Source organism: Pelodiscus sinensis, chromosome 18, assembly GCF_052426305.1.
Source record: "Pelodiscus sinensis isolate ZL-2025 chromosome 18, ASM5242630v1, whole genome shotgun sequence".
In the NCBI taxonomy this organism is placed as follows: domain Eukaryota; kingdom Metazoa; phylum Chordata; order Testudines; family Trionychidae; genus Pelodiscus; species Pelodiscus sinensis.
This window is the reverse complement of record NC_143069.1, coordinates 32,430,768-32,449,724: the sequence shown is the minus strand read 5'-3', so window position 1 is coordinate 32,449,724 and position 18,957 is coordinate 32,430,768. Positions and strand designations below refer to the sequence as shown.

At 56.7% G+C, this 18,957-nt stretch overlaps 2 protein-coding genes across 5 annotated transcripts; both read left to right on the top strand.

The window, feature by feature from the left end:
- Positions 1-896: 896 nt before the first annotated feature.
- Positions 897-8,055, top strand: CD37 (CD37 molecule). Of its 2 annotated transcripts, none has more exons than XM_075917517.2 (9): positions 897-1,052; positions 2,629-2,702; positions 3,131-3,203; positions 3,357-3,481; positions 4,129-4,203; positions 4,601-4,705; positions 5,362-5,559; positions 5,738-5,821; positions 7,352-8,055. In XM_075917517.2, exons 2-9 carry the CDS (start codon positions 2,637-2,639, stop codon positions 7,427-7,429), a joined length of 804 nt encoding a protein of 267 aa, XP_075773632.1. In that variant the 5' UTR covers positions 897-1,052; positions 2,629-2,636; the 3' UTR covers positions 7,430-8,055. The 2 variants fall into 2 exon arrangements, with proteins under 2 accessions (XP_075773632.1, XP_075773633.1); XM_075917518.2 differs by lacking the exon at positions 897-1,052 and adding an exon at positions 1,688-1,727.
- Positions 8,056-9,537: 1,482 nt separating this feature from the next.
- Positions 9,538-13,062, top strand: DKKL1 (dickkopf like acrosomal protein 1). 3 transcript variants are annotated; one of them, XM_075917520.2, is made up of 5 exons: positions 9,538-9,573; positions 10,047-10,187; positions 10,773-10,904; positions 11,408-11,491; positions 12,606-13,062. In XM_075917520.2, the coding sequence occupies exons 2-5, from the start codon at positions 10,062-10,064 to the stop codon at positions 12,930-12,932; spliced, it is 669 nt and encodes a 222-aa protein (XP_075773635.2). In that variant the 5' UTR covers positions 9,538-9,573; positions 10,047-10,061; the 3' UTR covers positions 12,933-13,062. The 3 variants fall into 3 exon arrangements, with proteins under 3 accessions (XP_075773635.2, XP_075773634.2, XP_014427951.3); XM_075917519.2 differs by having other exon boundaries at positions 9,538-9,636; XM_014572465.4 differs by having other exon boundaries at positions 9,541-9,661.
- Positions 13,063-18,957: the final 5,895 nt, after the last annotated feature.

Genomic DNA, 18,957 nt, shown 5'->3' with positions numbered 1-18,957 from the left:
CCCCCAGCACCTCCTCCTGTCCTCCCCCCGCAGCGCCCCCTCCTCCAGTGCCCCTCCCCCAATGCCCCTTTTACCCTCCCCCCGCAGCGCCCCCTCCTCCAGTGCCCCTCCCCCAATGCCCCTTTTACCCTCCCCCCGCAGCGCCCCCTCCTCCAGTGCCCCTCCCCCAATGCCCCTTTTACCCTCCCCCCGCAGCGCCCCCTCCTCCAGTGCCCCTCCCCCAATGCCCCTTTTACCCTCCCCCCGCAGCGCCCCCTCCTCCAGTGCCCCTTCCCCAATGCCCCTTCTGCCCTCACCCCGCAGCGCCCCCTCCTCCAGTGCCCCTTCCCCAATGCCCCTTCTACCCTCACCCCGCAGCGCCCCCTCCTCCAGTGCCCCTCCCCCAATGCCCCTTTTACCCTCCCCCGCAGCGCCCCCTCCTCCAGTGCCCCTCCCCCAATGCCCCTTTTACCCTCCCCCCGCAGCGCCCCCTCCTCCAGTGCCCCTTCCCCAATGCCCCTTCTACCCTCACCCCGCAGCGCTCCCTCCTCCAGTGCCCCTCCCCCTTCTGCCCTCCCCCCGCAGCGCCCCCTCCTCCAGTGCCCCTCCCCCAATGCCCCTTCTACCCTCACCCCGCAGCGCCCCCTCCTCCAGTGCCCCTCCCCCAATGCCCCTTCTGCCCTCCCCCCTTAGCGCTTCCTTCTCCAACGCCCCTCCCCAATGCCTCCTCTGCCCCCCACACCTTCTCCCCTCTACGTCACTCCCCCTGCCCCCCCCCCACTCTTCCTGCCCCATCACAAGGCGACGCGAAATCCACCTTAAGCGGATCCACCTTAAATCGGGGGAATCGGAAATATCGGGGGGGGGGGTTAATTTTTAACGCCCAGGCGCCGAGTGGACCAATCAGCTGAGAGCGAGGGCGGCCGAGGTGGGGGGAGGGACGGGTCCAAGTTTCGGAACTTTGCTGGGGAGGGGGGGGGAAGCAGAGAGACGTAGCGACCCGGAGCCTCTGCTCCCCTGCTGGTCTCGGGGGCGCGATCCCACCGCTCCAGGGCCCCCAGCTCCCCACCGCGGTGAGTGACCCCCCACAGGCTGGGTGGGGGGTCCCGGGGTGGGCTGCAGCTATTAGCAGGGACTGGGGGAAATGGGGTGGGGACAGCCGCGGTGGGGGGAAGAAGCCCAAAGAAGAATGTCCTTGAGGGTGAATTCTGCGGGGGGTCATGCACGGAGGTGGGGGACGAGGTGACCATGGCCGTGAGTTGGCGAGGGGCCTGCAAAGAGGGGGGAGCAAAGGGAAAGGACATGAGGGTGGGGGCTGAAGGGGAGCCTGGGAAGCAAACCCATCACCTGACTCTGTCAGCCCTGCCTCACCCCCAAACAGCAGCGGAGAAGGGGGGGGGGGCAGAGGATGAAGCGGATCCCAGCAGCAGTGTGGAGGGGGGCAGAGTCGAGTGGATCCCGGCAGCCGGGGGAGGGGGGCTGCCGTGGCCCAGTTAGAAGGGTTTGGGGGCTCCTGGCCATGGGGAGGTGGTAGGCGGCACCAGCTCGCCCTCCCGTCAGGCCCCAGGTTCGCCTGAGCGGGGGGGGGGGGGAGCGGGGGAGGACACTGAGCCATGAGAGCAGCACCCGAGCCCTCCCTCTGCTCCCCGCCACGCCCGGACGCCTGGGTCCGCCTGATTCTACGGGGCTGGGTAGGATCCAGACAGACAGGAAACTAGAACCAGATCTGTTCCTGGGAGCGCCAGGGGGTGAGGGGCACCAGCAGGGTAGGGATGGGGGTCTGGGCTAGCAGGGGCTGTGGGTGGGAGTGAGGGGCACCCGCAGGGCTGGGCTGGGGTGGAGGGACAGTGGGGGTTGGGAGTGAGAGGCACCAGCGGGGGGGGGGGGGCTAGGCTGGCAAGGGCTGTGGGTGGGAGTGAGGGGCACCGGCAGGGGTGGCAGAGGTTGCAGGTTGGGAGTGAGGGGCACTGGCAGGGGTGGGCTGGCAGGGTTGCAGGTTGGGAGTGAGGGGCACCGGCAGGGCTGGGTTGGCAGGGGTTGCGGGTTGGGAGTGAGGGGCACCGGCAGGGCTGGACTGGGGGGGGAGGAGACGGGGTTAGGAGTGAGAGGCACCAGCGGTGGGGGTTGTTGGGCTGGGTTGGCAGGGGCTGTGGGTGGGAGTAAGGGGCACCAGCAGGACTGGGGGGGCTGGGCTGGACTGGCAGGGGCTGTGGGTGGGAATGAGGGGACTGTCAGGGCTGGGGGAGCCCAGGGCTAAGATAATGGGGGTCTGTGGGCCAGGAATGGGGGGCCCCGGTACAGCAGCCCAGAGGAGTTAGGAGCACGTGGGGCTGTGTGGTTTCCTGGCTGGGGAAACAGCAGAGGATGTGGGGACAGAGCCGGCGATGGGGAGGGAAGTTGCCTTATCAGCATGAGCCAACAGCTGCTGCATTTTATCAGCTCCTGCCCCATCTTCCAGCTGGCCTGGGCCCGGAGCTAGGGGCTGCCGTGTCCCATCCCCCGCATTGTGACATCATCCCCAGAATCCTGGGGTCTGTGTGGGGTTGGGTGGGCAGCAGCTGCCTCTACTCCAAGGCGTGTGGGGGGATCTGCATCTGGGGGGCCTGAAGTCTCTCCCATTGAGCACTAACCCATCCTCTTGCCCCACAGGTTCCGCCATGTCTCCGCAGGGCTGTCTGAACATTACCAAATATTTCCTCTTCCTCTTCAACCTCCTCTTCTTTGTGAGTGGGGGGGGGGAGGTCTGGGGCTGGGAGGGGGGCAGGCAGGGCCTGTGGAGTTGAGGGAGGGAAAAACGGGGGCCCATAGGCCTCAGGAGGGGGGCAGGATGGGCCCATGGGGCTGTCGGTGGGAGAGGAGGCTGAGCCTATAGAGCTGTCAGGGGGAGGGGGTTGGCTGGGCCCATGGGGGAGACTGGACTGTGGGGCGTTTTACTATCACCTGCGCCTCTGTGGATGGGACCTGCCCTGGGAGGGAGGTCGGAGGGGGAGGCTGCAGCTGAGGCCCTGTGTGGGGAGGTCTCTGGATTGGGGCCAGTCACCAACTAGCTTATTAACTCCTCGTGCCCCAGGGTGGGGGAGCCATGCCAAGGTGACTCCCCCCTCAGCTCTGGAGGATTAGATGTAACCCCCCTTCCCCTCCCTCGCTGCAGCTCCTGGGCATCCTCTTCCTCAGCTTCGGCCTCTGGATCCTCATCGACCAGCACAGCTTTGCTGCCGTCCTAGGTGAGCTTCCCCCCACACACACCTTCCTGGTGCCCCTCACACTCCTGCCGGCCCAGCCCTGGGCTCTGGCCAAGCCCTGCCGGTGCCCCTCCCTCCCGACCTGCAGCCTCTGCCGGCCCAGCCCTGCTCTGAGCTCTGCCTGTGTCCCTTCAGGTTCCTCAATGTATGCCCTGAAGGTTTGGTCCTACGTCCTGTCTGGGGTCGGCATCATCACCATGCTGATGGGTTTCCTTGGATGCCTGGGTTCCCTCAAGGAGATCAAGTGTATGCTGGGATTTGTAAGTGCACAGAAGAGCCAGGACACCTGAGCCCACTCCCCTCCCACAGCCAGGGAGAGAAGTCTAGTGGTTAGAGCAAAGGGGCTGGATACCTGGGTGTTCTCCCTGGCTCTGGGAGGGGAGTGGGGTCTAGTGGTGAAAAGGAGATGTGGGGAGCCAGGACTCCTGGGCTCACTGGTTTGGTGTCACGGTGGGTTCACGGGGAGCTGATGCGGGAACTCTCCTCCTCCCTTGTGAGCTCAGGGCTTAATGCAATTTCCCATCTGGCCCCACGTGACCCCAGCCACGTCCTTTTAGGGCTGTGTCCCCAATGGCCCCCCTCATCCACTCCAGGGATGGGAGGGGCCAGGCCCTGGTCCAGGCTGTTGTGGGGAGAGAGGAGCATGAAAGAGAAAGTGACAAAAGGAGAAGTGCTGCAGCTGTTTTGGGGTGGGGGAGTTGTTGTGGCTGGGGGTGGGGCCAGTGCAGGTGTTGAGGGATGTTGATCTCTCCCAGGGTGGAGGCAGGGTTTCTGGTGCAAATGATGGGAGGGGTGTGTCCATGTATGGGGGAGGGAGAACTATGGTGGTGGTGTCTGTGGGTTTCCCAATGGGGGGGGCCCTGAGGGTGAGAGTTTCCACTGACCCCCTTTCTCCCTCCTCCACCAGTATTTTGGTTTCCTCTTTCTCCTCTTCGCCGCCCAGATCACCATTGGAGTCCTGCTGTACACGCAGCGTGCCACGGTGAGTGTGGTACACTGGGGGCGCTGCTGGCGGGGGGACTCGCGGTGCCTGGTGAAAGTCAGCCGGGAGTGCTGCTGGTGGGGGGGGGGGGGGGCAAGTCTCAGCCAGGAGCGCAGCCAGGGGGAGCACGAGGACAGGAGTGCGAGGCTCCACTGGGGAGGGGGAAGCGTGAGGCTCAGCTGTGGGGGGACAGAGACACAAGGCTCGGCCAGAGGGAGCACGAGGAGGAGAGCTGGAGGCTTGGCTGGGGAGGGGAAGTGTGAGGCTCGGCCGGGGGGAGTGTTAGGCTTGGTCGGAGGCGCTGCTGGGGGAGCTCACAGTGCCGGGTGAGGCACTGAGGAGGAAGCTCACAGTGCCGGGCATGGCTGGGAGGTCACCTCCCCCTTCCCCCTCCCAGCTCGGCACCAAGGTGGGGAAGTACGTGGAGGACATGCTGGTGACCTATGCAGCGGAAGGACACCCCCATGACAAGCACCAAAGCTGGGACTTCATTCAGGAGCAGGTGAAAGCCCCAGCACCCAGCCCTCCTCCCCCCCCCCCCCCCCTTCCAGCTCCCTGGTAGCGGCCGCTGTGTTGCCCTCCTCTTGGCTGCCAAGCCGTGCCAGGTGCCCCCTGGAAGGGCCGCAGCCCTTTTCCCAAGCAGGATACCCTGTCTGACTGTCCTCCCCAGGCCGTTCCGCTCTGCTCGTGGCTCGGTGAGCCGGGCTGGTCACTGGCTACGAGCAACAAAGCCCTTGGCTCCCTGGTGGAGCCTCATTAGCCATCCTGGGACCCACCCCAGTAGGAGACACCAGCCTTGGAGCAGGAGGCCCCTTCCCCACCCCACGCCATGCAAGGAGCAGCGCTAACCTTTTCTCCCACAGGGGAGGGGCAGGCATTATGGGGGGGAAACTGAGGCACAGAATCATGACCAACAATTCCTGCTTTGCCATGGACCTGCTTAAATCTAGGCCCACGTTCACCTGGTGCCGACAGCATGTTCCTGGCTGTGGGGAGTGACCCCATGGGCTGCCTCTGGGTGCCCAGCTATGTGGACATCAGGCCCCAGGGGTCCTTAGAAACTCCTGTGAACCCTCCCCCCATGCCTCTGCTGGTTGGCAGAAAGGTCCCTGGGTCATACACGGCCCCCCCTCCATCTCCACTCTCATCTCCTGGCAGTTCCGGTGCTGCGGCTGGAACTCCTACCAGGACTGGCACCAGAACCCCATCGTGGCCAACTCCTCCAACAGACTGTACCCCTGCTCCTGTCGCAACAGCTCCAGCCCTGAAGAGCACAGCGCCAACACCACCCATGTCCCAGCGGTGCAGGGCACCAGGTTCTGCACTGCCCCTGGGGACTGGCCAGTCTACGGGCAGGTGAGTGCCACCTGGGGCAATGCTGGGGAAGCTCGCAGGGCCTGGGGTCCCTAGCTGGGGGGCACTGCTGCAAGGAAGCTCGCAGTATTGGAGAGGCTGGTGGGGTTGTGGGTGGGAAAAGATTTTGTAGGAGCCCATGTTCTGACCCTGCCCCTTTTCCCTAATCTCTTCCAATCAGGGCTGTGCGAACTCTGTCCAGGACTGGCTGGCCAATAACATCATCAGCATTGTGGGCATCTGCCTGGGCATCGCCCTGTTGGAGGTAATGGGACCTGGGGACCTGGCAAGGAGGGCCCACCCCCAGGGTTGGGGGCCCAGCACCAAGGTGTACCGAGGGGGCTGGCTGTGGGGGGCTGATCCCTAGCTGAGCTTGTGGGGGCTTTGGGATCTAGATTCTCCCCCCTCCTCCCCAGCCCCTGCAGCTGCTGTGTCTGGCACTGGCTGGCAGCCTGGAGTGCAGGGGACTCACCAGTGGCTCCCAGGAAATCCTGCTCTTCCCCAGCAGATGGCGCCAGAGAGGGGTGTGGGTGTGTGGGGTGTGTGTGTGTGTGTGTGTGCACGTGGCTGCTGCGGCTGCGGCTGCGGCTGCAGGGGTATTGGGGACTGCATTTCTGCCCACCCTGCATACCTGTGTGTAGCAGCATGCGCCCTATTCTCTCACACATTCCTGCAGGTGGGGTTTGTGCATGTATGTTGGTGTGCATAGGTAAGGGGCTTGTGCACGTGGTTCCACGTTTGGTGGTGTGCATGAGGGGTTTGTGCATGTGTGTGTTGGTGCATGTAAGGGGCTTGTGCATGTTGTCATGGTGTGTGTATGGTGTGTGCATGTTACCCCCTGTGCGTCCCCAACCATATGTCGTGCCCAGATGCTAACACACGTGTGTGTGTTCCGAGCTGTCCCCTCCCTGCGCCTCTTCCCCTCAGCCATGTCTCTGCTCCACACTCACCCCGTTAACCCTTTCCCTCCTGCCACACCAGAGCCATATCTAAGGAATACTGGCAAGGTAACTTACTCAGGGAGGAGGAGAGTCTGCGGGGGGCTAGATTAGAGTCCCCCATCAGCCCCGTCTCCTCCCCCCAGATCCACACCATGTCCATGGTGTTCTCCCTGCTCCGAGACGAATCGTTTGGCACCCCCCAAGAGCCAGAGCAGGAGACACAGCAGCTCCCAAGCAGCTCCCAGCCCAGGGGCCTGGCCTATCGCTGGGGGGGTCGGCAGCGCATCGCCTGAGACACATGGGGGCCCCATAGACAGGAGATGGGGAGACTTCCCCCCTCCCCTAACAATAAAGTATCTGTGGAAAGAATGAGGGAGTTAGGAGAAGTGGTTATTCAAGTGGGGGGCTGGCAAGCCTGGCCCCAAAACCCCAGGGTGGCACTAGGGGGTGCTGTGCTGCAGGGAGTGGGGCGGGGAGATCAGGCTGATTTCAGGGAGTCATCACAGCTGGGGGATTGAACACCAAATGACTTAGGTGCTGACTCTACCCCATGACCCTCTTTATCCCCAACTTCTTCCCAGCCCCCATCAGAGTACTGATGTTGCGTCTTTTTGCAGGGGAGTGTGGTTGCATTAGAAGGGCAGTGGGGAGGCTGTGCAGGGAATGGGATCTCGCAGCTCCCTCCACAACTCTGTGGAGGTGGTTGGCAATAGCAGTGAGATCCCTCCGTTAAGGTGGGGCCCCTCCATTAATTCTGCCGTACCCTGGTCTCCAGAGGGTGTTGGTGGGAGCAGTGGGATTGTTGGTGGCAGAGGGGGGATCCCTCCACTAACTCTCTCTCTTTCTCCCCCCAGCTCTGTCTCATGATGTTATCGATGTTTCTGTTTAGAAACATGGGCCAGAACTACGACAAGCTGACCCGATACTCCTAGGAAGCCCCTCCTGCCCTAGGGGGTGGAGGGAGAGTGGATGGGTATGAGCCACTGCCCTCCAGCTGGGACCATCCATCCAGCCGGGGCCGAAGCAGCTTTCTTTCCCGATCTGAGTGTTCTTGGCATGGGGCAGGGCCCCTAGTCTATTCCCCCAACCTTGATGTGCCCCTCCCCCCTTGCCTGGTCCCTGACCTGAGCTGCGCTCACGCTTGGGGCAGTGGCATAGGGAAAGGGGTGCTGTCTCTTTCTTCCTCTGAGGATATATTGGTGGGGTTTGCTGCAGTAGGGAGGGGAGATGCAGGGTGGTGGGAGTGGGGAGAGGACCTGGTAGCTGGGGATGGGAGGGAAGTTGGGATATGTGACTTTTTCTATGTTGTTTTCCCCTGCGGAGAGGATGGTGGAGACCAAGTGGGGAGAAGGGAGCAAATCGGTCCTTTCCACTACCTGCCACTGCAGGGGAAGCAATCCCCCTCCTGAGCAGGGGTCCCAGATTTGACAAGCTAGGAGGATGTTTTCCTCCTATGTGAGCTGACCCCACCCCCACGTTCCCCTGCCCCAAGAATTTGCAACTTTTGTTAAATCCACTTTGTAAATAAAATAAAAAACTGGGGTCCAAACCTGAAAAATTGGTCCGTTTTGTTATTTGCAAGGGACACTGGAAGAAAATTAACCAAGAGTATGTGTCCCCAGCTCACCCCTTCCTCCCTCCCTCTCTCTTCTTCCCTGGTCAGTAATGATGGGGCCCCTATTGCGAGTGCTACCCCCAGTGGGGCTATGTGGTATGGCAGCCCTCAGTAAATGTTCATTGCAAAAGTGATAACACCCCACCCCCTATATAAGCGCTCACAGTCTGGCCTGACCAGCGCTGGCTCCCGTCGATGTACCTGGGCGCGTCACCCTCTCTGCGGATTTTGGCTGGCCAGCGTTAGATTCCCATTGGTTGCGGGTGGCAAATGTCAGTTCTGCAGCACACAAACCCTTGGGGAAAATCTTTCCAGCATGAAGCGGCAACATGCCCAGCCCAGGCCATGCCCCTAGTGAAGCGGGAGAGGTCTGTGTCATGCTGGTGGCCTGCAGGGGAACATAACAAAGTGGGACGCTTTGGGAATGCTGCAGTCACTGGATGCACTGACGTTTTGTAACCCCTCACCTGCAGTGGTGAGCCCTGACATGAACACAAAAAAAGTGCTTCTTGATTAGGGCTCTGCCAAATTCACCATCCTTTTTGGTCACTTTCACGGCCACAGGATTTTAAAACTGGTCAGTTTCACAACTTCAGCTCTAAAATGTTCCTGTTGGAACAGTGCAGGGGTGGGGTGTGTGTGCGGAAGGGGGATTGTCACTCTCACTTTTGGGCTGCCTGCAGCCGGCCTCTGAAAGCTCCTGAAGATGAATGGAGACTGATCTCCTGGTGCCGCTGGGAGCACCTCAGCCAAAGCTGCTAGCTGCTAATCCTAGCCAGTGGTGTATTAACGCACAGGCCACAAGGCTGTGCCCAGGGATCCTGGCCAACGGGGGGGGGGGGATGGCCCTGGAAAAATGGGTGCCCAAACCTCAACAGGAGCTGCGGGGCACAGAAGTGAAGATGCACTGCCTCTGGAGGTGGGTCTGATCTCCCCACACAGGGCGAGTCCTGTCCCGCCCCAGCCCAGCCTGGCCTAGCAGCCAGAGCCCCTGGCTGGGCAGTACGAGCAGATCAGACCTCACGGGAAAGGTCTTATTTCACATCGGGGACACATTTTTCACAGTTGTGAGATGGGCAGGGCCCTGTTCATAAGCCTGGAGTGCATCTATCAACTGCATGAAATATAAACAACTTTCTCCTTAGCTCCACTCCATAGGGAAGGCCAGGGTGGTCCTCCCTGCTCCATGGGGAAACTGAGGCACCGAGGAACCCTGCAGCAAAGCTGCGCATTGCTCTATGATCACAGAAACGGCATGGCTTTGCCCCACTGCCCAAGCCTCTGCCCTGCCCAGCTGCTGACGTGGCAGGGGGAGTCCCCCAGAGTGGCAGGACACTCCCTGAAGCAGAGCCCCACCATGCCAGCGCTGGTGCCCTGAGCCTCCTTCTGGCTGGTTCTGGAATCAGAATCCCGTTCGAATCAGCGCCCTGAGTGAAACGGGCCAGTACGGATCCCTGGGAGGTGGCTAGTCGGTGACAGGGAAGGGAAACTGGGGCAGTGGGAGCTCTGGGAGGACAGAAGGAGGTGCCAGTTCCAGGGGGGAGGGAAGGTTGGTCAGGAAGTGGCCGGGGTCACAGTACAATGGGGCAGGATCTCATGGGTGTGCAGAAATGGGGGCAGCGTTGGTCAGAAGGGGAAATAGGACAGAGTAATTATGGGGAGAGGGCTGGTCAAAGGTGGGGGGCAGCTGCATGGGGAACAAAAGGGGAGAGGGATCCCTAAATGGAGAAAGGTGTATAGGAGGGAGGGAGAGCAGATTGATGGGGTGGAGGGGAGGATAGAAGGATGCGGGGTGGGTAGATGGAGGAGGATGTGGGGGAGGAATGGAGCAGGGAGAAAGGGAGGGGTGTGGGGGAGAGGGAAGGGTGTGGTTGAAAGGGGCTGTGCCCAGGCCGAGGCACCCACCCCAGCTCACCTGCTCTGTGCCCCCACAGATCCACTCTGACGTGATGCGAGCATGCTGGCTGCTGCTCTGTGCCCTGGTCACGCTGCTGGCTGGGGCCAAGAGCTCCCTCCTGTCGCCTGCTGCCCGCCGCCTGCTGGGCCACTTCCAACGCCTGCTGGGGCGTAGCCGGGTGAGAGTGCCCCAGGGGCCCCCCACACCTCTGTCCCCTGACATCCCCATGGACCCCCCCACATCCCTGTCCCCAGGCATCCCCATGTACCCCCGCACCTCCCTGTCCCCAGGAACCCCGAACCACACCCAAAGGATCCCCCCTCCCCTGGCACCACCAGAGACCCTCTCCCATTCCTCCCTTCAGTCACTCTCACCTGCCCCTCTAGCCTGCCCCTAGTCCCCCATCCTCAAATAGCTCTAGGCCCCCCCTCTTCCCTGCCTAGACACCCTCAGCCATCCCCTCTGCCCCTCCCCAGGCACCTCCCATCTCTCCAGCTCCCAACACTCACCTACCTGCCCCTGTAGCTCCATCTGTCCCCATCCCTCTTACCTTTGAGTCTCTGTCCCCATGCACATGCCTTGTATCTCTGTCCAGCCCATGGCTAGCTATTGCCCCACCCACAATTTCTGCTGCGGGGAGCGCAGGAGGTATAGTGTGTGTGGCCTGGGACTGGAAGCCAGGACTCCTGGGTTCTCTGCCTAGCTCTGGGAGGGCCATGGAGGACTGTAACTCCCAGGACTCACTGGAGATGGGTTGTTGCAGGCACAGTTGGGAGAGGGACACTTTGAGGCCCCCGTTGATTTCAGCAAGCTTCCCCCCAACTACCACACTGAGGAGAAGGCGCAGCGCAGGGTGGGGAATGCCACAGTGTACAGCCACCGCGAGATTAACAAGGTGAGCAGGAACTGGGAGGTAGTGATGCCATCTCTCCCGCTCCCCCAGCAACATCCAAATCACAAGGGATCGGTGCACCTGTCCCTGGGACCGGAAATCTCCGTGTGCCCCTTCACCCCCCTCCAGTATGCCCTGTAGGCTGGGTGCTTGTGCGGTTGCCCAGGAGAGATTCCAATGCTGCCCAGCTGAGCAGAGCACCCACAGCTCTGTTTGTGTTTCTACTACACGTGTATCCTGCACATGGATGGAAAAAATCCACACATGAATGACAAAAGATTAGAGGGAACCTTGCCCCTGGCCCCCGCTCCCTGGATGCTGGGTGGGTGGGTGGAATAATGTCCGTCCCAGCACCCACTGGGAGCATGGCTGGGGTACCCCGTGCTGTGGCTATTCCCTGCCCCCCCTCTGGGCCCATAGGGGATGCACTGTGGCTATTTCTTGCTCAGACTCAGGGACCTACCCGAGCCTCCTGCTTGGGCTGAGCCGCTCCTGTTCCGGTGCAGGTGACAGACAACCAGACGGGTGCGATGCTGTTCTCTGACAGGATGGTGACCTCCATCGAGCGGGACCTGGCAAAGAGATGGAGGGTGAGCGCAGAGGGGCTGAGTCCAGCACCAGCATTTGCATGCTAAGCCAGAGTAGCTATGAAGGGTGTTGTGCTCCCCAAGTGACCCCAATGAGGACACAGACAGCTCTCCTGCAGCAGGACTTAACCTCTAGGGACTGGGGATGTGAAATCCTGCCTAATTGGTCAACTGGTTAAATGTATTGTTTAACCGGTTAACTGATTAAAGGGGGGGGGGGGGGCTGCTCCGGCCTGATTCTGGGAAGGGAGTGGAGGTTGGGGATGAGAGGGTGGGGGCTGGCAGCCAGGATTCCTGGATTCTTCCCTGGCTGTTGGGAGGGGAGGGGGTCTAGTGGCTAGAGCAGGAGGGTACCTGGGAGCCAGGACTCCTGGATTCTCTCCATCTCCATCAGTTACTATAGACAACCCCACATACACACATCCCCATGTGGACCTCTCTCCCTCCCCACCTGGCTCCTTTAACATCCAGGAACCAGAAGCTAGTCAGTGTATCTGCAAGCCGGTGACACTGTTGCTAGGCTCCGTGCATGAGCGCCTGGCACTCGTATCTCCTGGGAAACACGAGGGTCGGGGCTGCAGCCAGGTGTGGAAAGAAGAGTCAGTGGGCGAAACATGCTTTCTCACCCCCGCTTCACTTTTTGGTCTCCCCCTGCCCCACCTGCCAGAACCAGGTTCCAGGCTGAGGGACAGTGTAACAGACAAAAGGAGGCACACACTGGGACCCAAGGCAACGTTCCTGAATATTACCCTCCCTGCAGTAGCTCTAGGGCCCCTGCTCACCATTGCTGTCATCACTCTTCCATTAGTAACAGGCTGAGTCCCTTGTAGCGAAGGGGAAACTGAGGCCCAGAGCAAGGCAGGGACTGTCCATGCCCAAAGGGCATCAGGGAGATAGGGACACAAATAGCAACAAAACTCAAGAGAGCAGGCTCCCAGCCCCCTGTTCTAACTCACTAGACCACACTCCCCTCCCAGAGCTGGGGAGAGAACCCAGGAGTCCTGGTTCCCAGCCCCTGCTGCTCTAAACCTCACACCCTTCTCCTATGAGCATCTCCTCCCCAGTACACTCCCAGGTACAGTATCATACATTCTCCATTAACCTGTGTCTCCTGCAGGGAAGCCAAGCAGAGTCTAGTGAGGAAGGAGCAGGTGGCGGGGCAGAAGCAGAGCCTGTCGTAGAGAGACGTGTCCTGCCGATCCCACGCCCCAGGCTCGCCTTCCTTATCATCAACTTACCACGCAGAGCTAGGCCCGAGAAGGCCTCTGATTCCAGCTGGTCGGATGGCTCATCCCTTAGTGACAGGAGACACAGGCTGCTAGCCATCCGGGATGGGCTGATGGAAGCCCCCCACCCTCTGAAGAAAGCTCCCCCCATTACCCTGGCCCAGCACAAAGCTGTAGTAAGGAGGCCCCAATTTTTCTTCTTCTTCAGAAAGCTGTAGCAAATAGAGAGAGTGGGCAGGCGATGGAGAGGTCTGAGCCACGTTGGAGGAGCTGTGTAATCAGTCCTACTCCTTGGTCTTTCTTGCAATAAAGGTTATCCCTCCAGTGGGAGGTGTAATGGAGAAATTACATTCTAAACTCAGCTGCTTTTATAGAGGGCTGTACGAATTACCCCACTAGATCCATCCAGACCCCCAGTGCCCCCGGCACTGTACAGACATGGCAGATAAACAAGGTGGCTTCCCGAAGCATTCATGTTGGACAGTCTGCTCAACACTTAGCCTCAAGAATGAGCCCATTGGCAATGAGTTCCACGGGTTAATGGTAGATTTTCTCTGCTCAGTTTTCAGTTCACTCTGTTCAATTTAGCTGAAGGTCCCTGTGGGTCAGGATCATTAGACAGGGTGGCACAGTGCCTAAGGTGACTGCACCTCTAACCCTTGTGGCATCTCGCTCCGATTTCAGGCTTCCAGTTATCCCCATTTGTGGGGAATACTCTCCTGTGATTCTCAGTAGCACCCACAGCCCTGTTCTCTCTGAGATGCCTCTGAGCCACCAACTTCATAAAGCAAAGCATCATTTATGCAGAACGAAGGTATCCCAAAGAGCTAACCAATGTACAGCTTCTGTGCAAACCTGGCTTAATCAGGGACACCAGTCTTCCACATCAGCACCCTGGCAGGTTTGAAAGGTACTCCTAGGTCTACTGGGGATCAAAGTTACTGATCCTACCTTGTTGCTGTCTGTATCCTCTAACAGAGGCCCTCATGTTCCTCTCCCTGTTGTTTCCTGATGTTCTTCATGGGAGAGATTTCTCAGCTCCCTTGTAGTTGTCACCCATCACTGAACATCCTTGTAAGGGGACGTTTACATGTAAGTGAAAGAATGGTCCCGCTATTGAGTGATATTTTCCTGTCTTCTACACTGCCCCAGTGGCATGGGCAAGCAACAGGAGCTGAGTCTCTGCTTCCACTTCCTTTACCCAGAGACCTCCCTGACCTTGAGGGCTACCCCTTCCGCTTCCCTGTGTGGCACAGTTCTCATAACCTCAACAAGGCTGGACCCAGGATTCCTGGGAGTTTGACCCCCAAACTTGTGACCACCTAAGGCAGAGGCTCGGGTGTCCCCACTCCAGGATGCTCTCTTCACACTGGACGTTTCCCTGACCTACTGATGATTACATGCAATTCAAGCAAATGTATGTCTGAACCTAAAGCCTATTGAGCCTGATGGCTTGGGGGAGACATGGGAAATCTAAGCGATCCTGTCCGTGTGCCCCAGGACTGGTGCTGGAGTGATGGGTAAGAAAGGCTTGGGGATCACCTCGAGCTCATAGAAAAGAGGGAACCTTGTGATGTCTTGGATTATAGGAGGTTTGGGAAGTGGCCTCCAGTCACTCTTTGCCACCATTTTGTTTCCCTCCCGATTCACCACCATGGGTAAGAGGCCAGAGGGCAACATGGATTTGAGGGTCTTGGGCCAACAGCTGCCTTTCCCCCAGGCAAGCCCGGCACATAGGGATAAGGAGGTAGCATATGACAGTGCCAACTCTCTGCCATAGTCACTGCAAGATGACCATGGGACAGTAGCAGCCCACTTCTTTCCCTCCACCCCATACCTGGGCACTCCGCTTCTTCCCCTCCCCCCATGTTGTGCTTAAAAGAAGCACCCGGGATCTTTTTCAGGGGGATAAGGCAACACGCCACATTTATTGAACATACATAGATCAAACAATACTTATCATATGCATATGATACATTACACTCATGCACTCTCTCTCACACACAAGCACACACCGTCTTGTTGTTACCAAAAGTTGCTCCCCCTAACTGCACTGGCCAGGTGAGTTAGATGGGGAAGGGGTGGAGCTGGGCTTCTGCAGATCCGGCTCGATGCTCCCATGTTGAAAAGATGAAAAACCAGGGGTCCCTCTGCAAGATGCCTCCTATTTATCCCTCTCATGCAGCCAATTAGTCATCACCTCGGCTTTCTTAATGCTGCTTCAAAGAGAGTTCTTCCAAGGGCAGGCACTTGATGCTTGACTCCCAAGGCCTCTGTATGTCCAGTCTTCTTCATGAGCTCACTTTGCAGGTATTGTCTTAGTGTTGGCTCCCAGACCTTCTCCACCCTTGCAACTGCTGCTGGAGGTGCTCCCCTTTCATTCTCCATTCACACCTCATTATTTCAACAGGACAATGGAGGAAAGGGGAGAGCTCAAAAGACATTTTTTCTTACAAGATCTATATATCTTAATACCAAGTTATAGGAGAAATGTTACAGAGATTCTGTAAGAACACTTAAAGATATATCTAAAAGGACAAGATCTTAATACAAAATATAATATTACAGGGATTTATCTGTGTGTGTGTGTGTCTACTCGACCAAGCCTGTTATTTCGAAATAAGGGGCTGGTTATTTTGAAATAATAATTCCTGCTTTCCACGAGGCAAAATGCTTATTTCAAAATAGTTATTTCGAAATAGAAGTAGTGTGGATGCTCCACTTCTGCTATTTCAAAATAACTGCTCCCCATACTCTTTCAAAGTAATCATTCTCCAGTGTTTCCTGGGGCTCTAAGTCAAAGTAGCACGTCTACATTAAGGGAGCCTGCCTCAGACTAATTTCGAGGCTTCCCTGTAGTATGGACACGCTGTTTCAAAATAGTTGTTTTGGGAGTTATTATTTCGAAGTAAGTTATTTTAAAATAATTTCCTAGTGTAGACATGCCCTAAGGTGCTACAGGACTACTCTTTTTTTTTTTAAGTTACGGACTAACATGGCTACGCCTCAGACTTTTAAATCATAGCTGTTAACGATTGACGGGGTTTGTCCGTCCCTTCTGTCTTTCTCTTTCACCTTGTCCACATCTTCATAGTTTTCCACCAAGATTGGCCAGCCAAATATCCGGACTGTGACCAATTTCCAGCCTCTTTACAGCAAATCAACCTCAACTATTTGATTGAAATTAAGTAATTCACCCATTCCCAGTTTCTATTTGCCAGAAGCTGGGAATGGGTGACAGGGATTGACTGTTCTATTCATTCCCTCTGGGGCACCTGGCACTGGCCACCATCAGAAGACAGGATACTGGGCTAGATGGACCTTTGGTTTGACCCAGTTGGGCCATTCTTTGGGTCTTAGTCACACATCAGATTCGTATTATCCCTGTGTATTGTCTTCAAAGTTCATGCAATAATTGTAGTTTTATTTCTTCAGAAGGCTGGAATCCTGTTTTGTACAGCAATCTATATAAAATCCTGGGCTGCTTTAATTAATCTTCACAATATCCTATTGGCTCTAGCTCTGTTTGGGGCTATATTAATGTTTTTCTTATTGTCAGTGACAGCACTACTGTAATGTGACGTTTGTGCATGAGATCAGATTGTGCGTGTACATGTCAGAGAGGGAATGCTTGTGAGAGAGAACAAACTCAGGCACCTGGTGCTCCTATCATGTTGTAGCTCTGTAGGCAAAGCTGTATTTCTGGAGTTTTGGTTTCATTATGTGTGCACTTGTGGTTTGGTTCATTATGCTGACACTTCTGCCTGCCACTTGCTGCTCAGATCCACAGGCTACAAAAAGAGTGTGTGAGGATGGAGGGAGCAAAATGATGCATAAAACTGATGCTTGTGGCACTTTTTGCAAGAGTAACTCTAGGCTGCTGGTGCAATTTGGAACCAGTTCCATTCATCCTATTATAAGTTCTGTCGTCATTGCTAAAGCATCAGAAGTGGGTTTGTTACTCTCCCCTTCCTGTGCTAAACCACTGCGTACTGCAATGATTATTATCCATCTCACAATTTGCTTTAGATCAGAGTAGTGACCCCACTCTATGGTTGCTGGATGCAGTTCTCAAACCAGAGGACCGAGTTGCTCATCCCTCAAAAACTATTTGGGGCTGTTCCTCTGTCACCTGTTTGAAATCCTCACACACACTTAGAATCATAGAATCATAGAACTGGAAGAGACCTCAGAAGGTCATCAAGTCCAGCCCCCTGCTCTAAGCAGGACCAATTCCAACTAAATCAACCCGGCCAGGGCTTTGTCAAGCCGAGACTTAAATACCTCTAGGGATGGAGACTCCACTACTTCCCTAGGTAACCCATTCCAGTGCTTCACCACCCTCCTAATGAAATAGTTTTTCCTAATATGCAGCCTGGACCTCTCCCACCACAACTTGAGACCATTGCTCCTTGTTCTGCCATCTGTCACTACTGAGAACAGCCTCTCTTCATCCTCTTTGGAACCTCCCTTCAGGAAGTTGAAGGCTGCTATCAAATCCCCCCTCACTCTTCGCTTCTGCAGACTAAACAGACCCAAGTCCCTCAGCCTCTCCTCATAAGTCATATGCTCCAGCCCCCTAATCATTTTGGTCGCCCTCCGCTGGACCCTCTCCAATGCGTCCACATCCTTTTTGTAGTGGGGGGCCCAGAACTGGACACAATACTCCAGATGCGGCCTCACCAAAGCCGAATAAAGGGGAATGATGACATCTCTGGGTCTGCTGGCAATGCTCCTCTTAATGCAACCTAATATGCCATTAGCCTTCTTGGCTACAAGGGCACACTGTTGGCTCATATCTAGCTTCTCATCCACTGTAACCCCCAGGTCCTTTTCTGCAGAACTACTACTTAACCGGTTGGTCCCCAGCTTGTAACTATGCTTGGGATTCTTCCGTCCCAAGTGCAGGACTCTACACTTGTCCTTGTTGAACCTCATCAGATTTCTTGTGGCCCAATCCTCCAATTTGTCTAAGTCATTCTGTACCCTATCTCTGCCCTTAAGCGTATCTACCTCTCCCCCCAGCTTAGTGTCATCCGCAAACTTGCTGAGGGTGCAATCCATCCCCTCATCTAGATCATTAATAAAGATATTGAACAAAACCGGTCCTAGAACCGAACCTTGGGGCACTCCGCTAGAAACCGACCGCCATCCTGACGTTGAGCCATTGATCACTACCCGCTGGGCCCGGCCTTCTAGCCATCTTTCTATCCATCTTACCGTCCATTTATCCAATCCACAATCCCTTAACTTGCTGGCAAGAATATTGTGGGAGACCGTATCAAAAGCCTTGCTAAAGTCAAGGTATATAACATCCACTGACTTCCCCATGTCCACCGAGCCAGTGGAAGAGTCTCTACAGGTGTGAAATGTATCTGTGAAGAGACAGCAGTGGTTCACGCCTATCTTGTTTGTGCAAGTACAAAGGTCTTGGATGGTTACACATCTCCCATGCCCATGACATGCCTTGGCATCGCATGCTGTCTGTTCTTCCAGGGCTAGGCTGAGAACACAGAGCAATCCCCTCCATGTGGACGAGCTAGGTCCCACAGCCCTGAGAAAGACACCCCACTTTACAGTCGCTTTCCATTGAGGTGTGCCCCTGGGAGGTGTAGAAACAGGCGTGACCTCCTGGGGCACAAAGTTATCCATTTTCAGGGGTTATTTGCGGGGGACAGAGGGCATGATTGGACTAGATCATACTAGATCATACCACTTTTTTGGTGGGTGGGGTGGGGAGAATTAATTTTCCAGGGGAAAGCCTTGTGTCACAACAGCACCCCCAGCCTTGCTATTCTTGGCCCACATGGAAAGTTTATTCAGATATGTAGGAGAATTAATCAGGTTTTATTCTATGGGGGGACTTTCATGGCTGGGAGGGACTGCCTGCAGGGTTAAAGGTCATGATACCACAGCAAACCCATGTTGTACACCCTATGGGCCAAAGTAGAGCACACTGATTTCAATTTTGTGGGGGGGAATTAATCCCCTTTAGTTTGGGGAAACCCCTCACTCCGGGATATCCCTGGGCCACAGGTCCCAGTGGCATGGCAGCTCCTTGCCCCACAGATCCATTGCCCCCGTAAGCACCCAAACCTCTCTGCCTGCCTCATTCACTTCATGTGCATTTGGGGAATTAATCTACCTAATTTGGGGGGAGACCCTAATTTAAGAAGAGGCCATTCATGGGATGTGAAGGGTCATTTTGTTGTTGTGACCTCTGATATATCCCTAAATTGCCAT

Coding starts and splice junctions, on each gene's coding strand:
- DKKL1 (XM_075917520.2), top strand. CDS start 10,062: ATGCGAGCATGCTGGCTGCTGCTCTGTGCCCTGGTCACGCTGCTGGCT. Junction 10,188..10,772: donor GCCTGCTGGGGCGTAGCCGG/GTGAGAGTGCCC, acceptor GGGTTGTTGCAG/GCACAGTTGGGAGAGGGACA. Junction 10,905..11,407: donor GCCACCGCGAGATTAACAAG/GTGAGCAGGAAC, acceptor GTTCCGGTGCAG/GTGACAGACAACCAGACGGG.
- CD37 (XM_075917517.2), top strand. CDS start 2,637: ATGTCTCCGCAGGGCTGTCTGAACATTACCAAATATTTCCTCTTCCTC. Junction 4,204..4,600: donor TGTACACGCAGCGTGCCACG/GTGAGTGTGGTA, acceptor TCCCCCTCCCAG/CTCGGCACCAAGGTGGGGAA. Junction 5,822..7,351: donor TGGGCATCGCCCTGTTGGAG/GTAATGGGACCT, acceptor TTCTCCCCCCAG/CTCTGTCTCATGATGTTATC.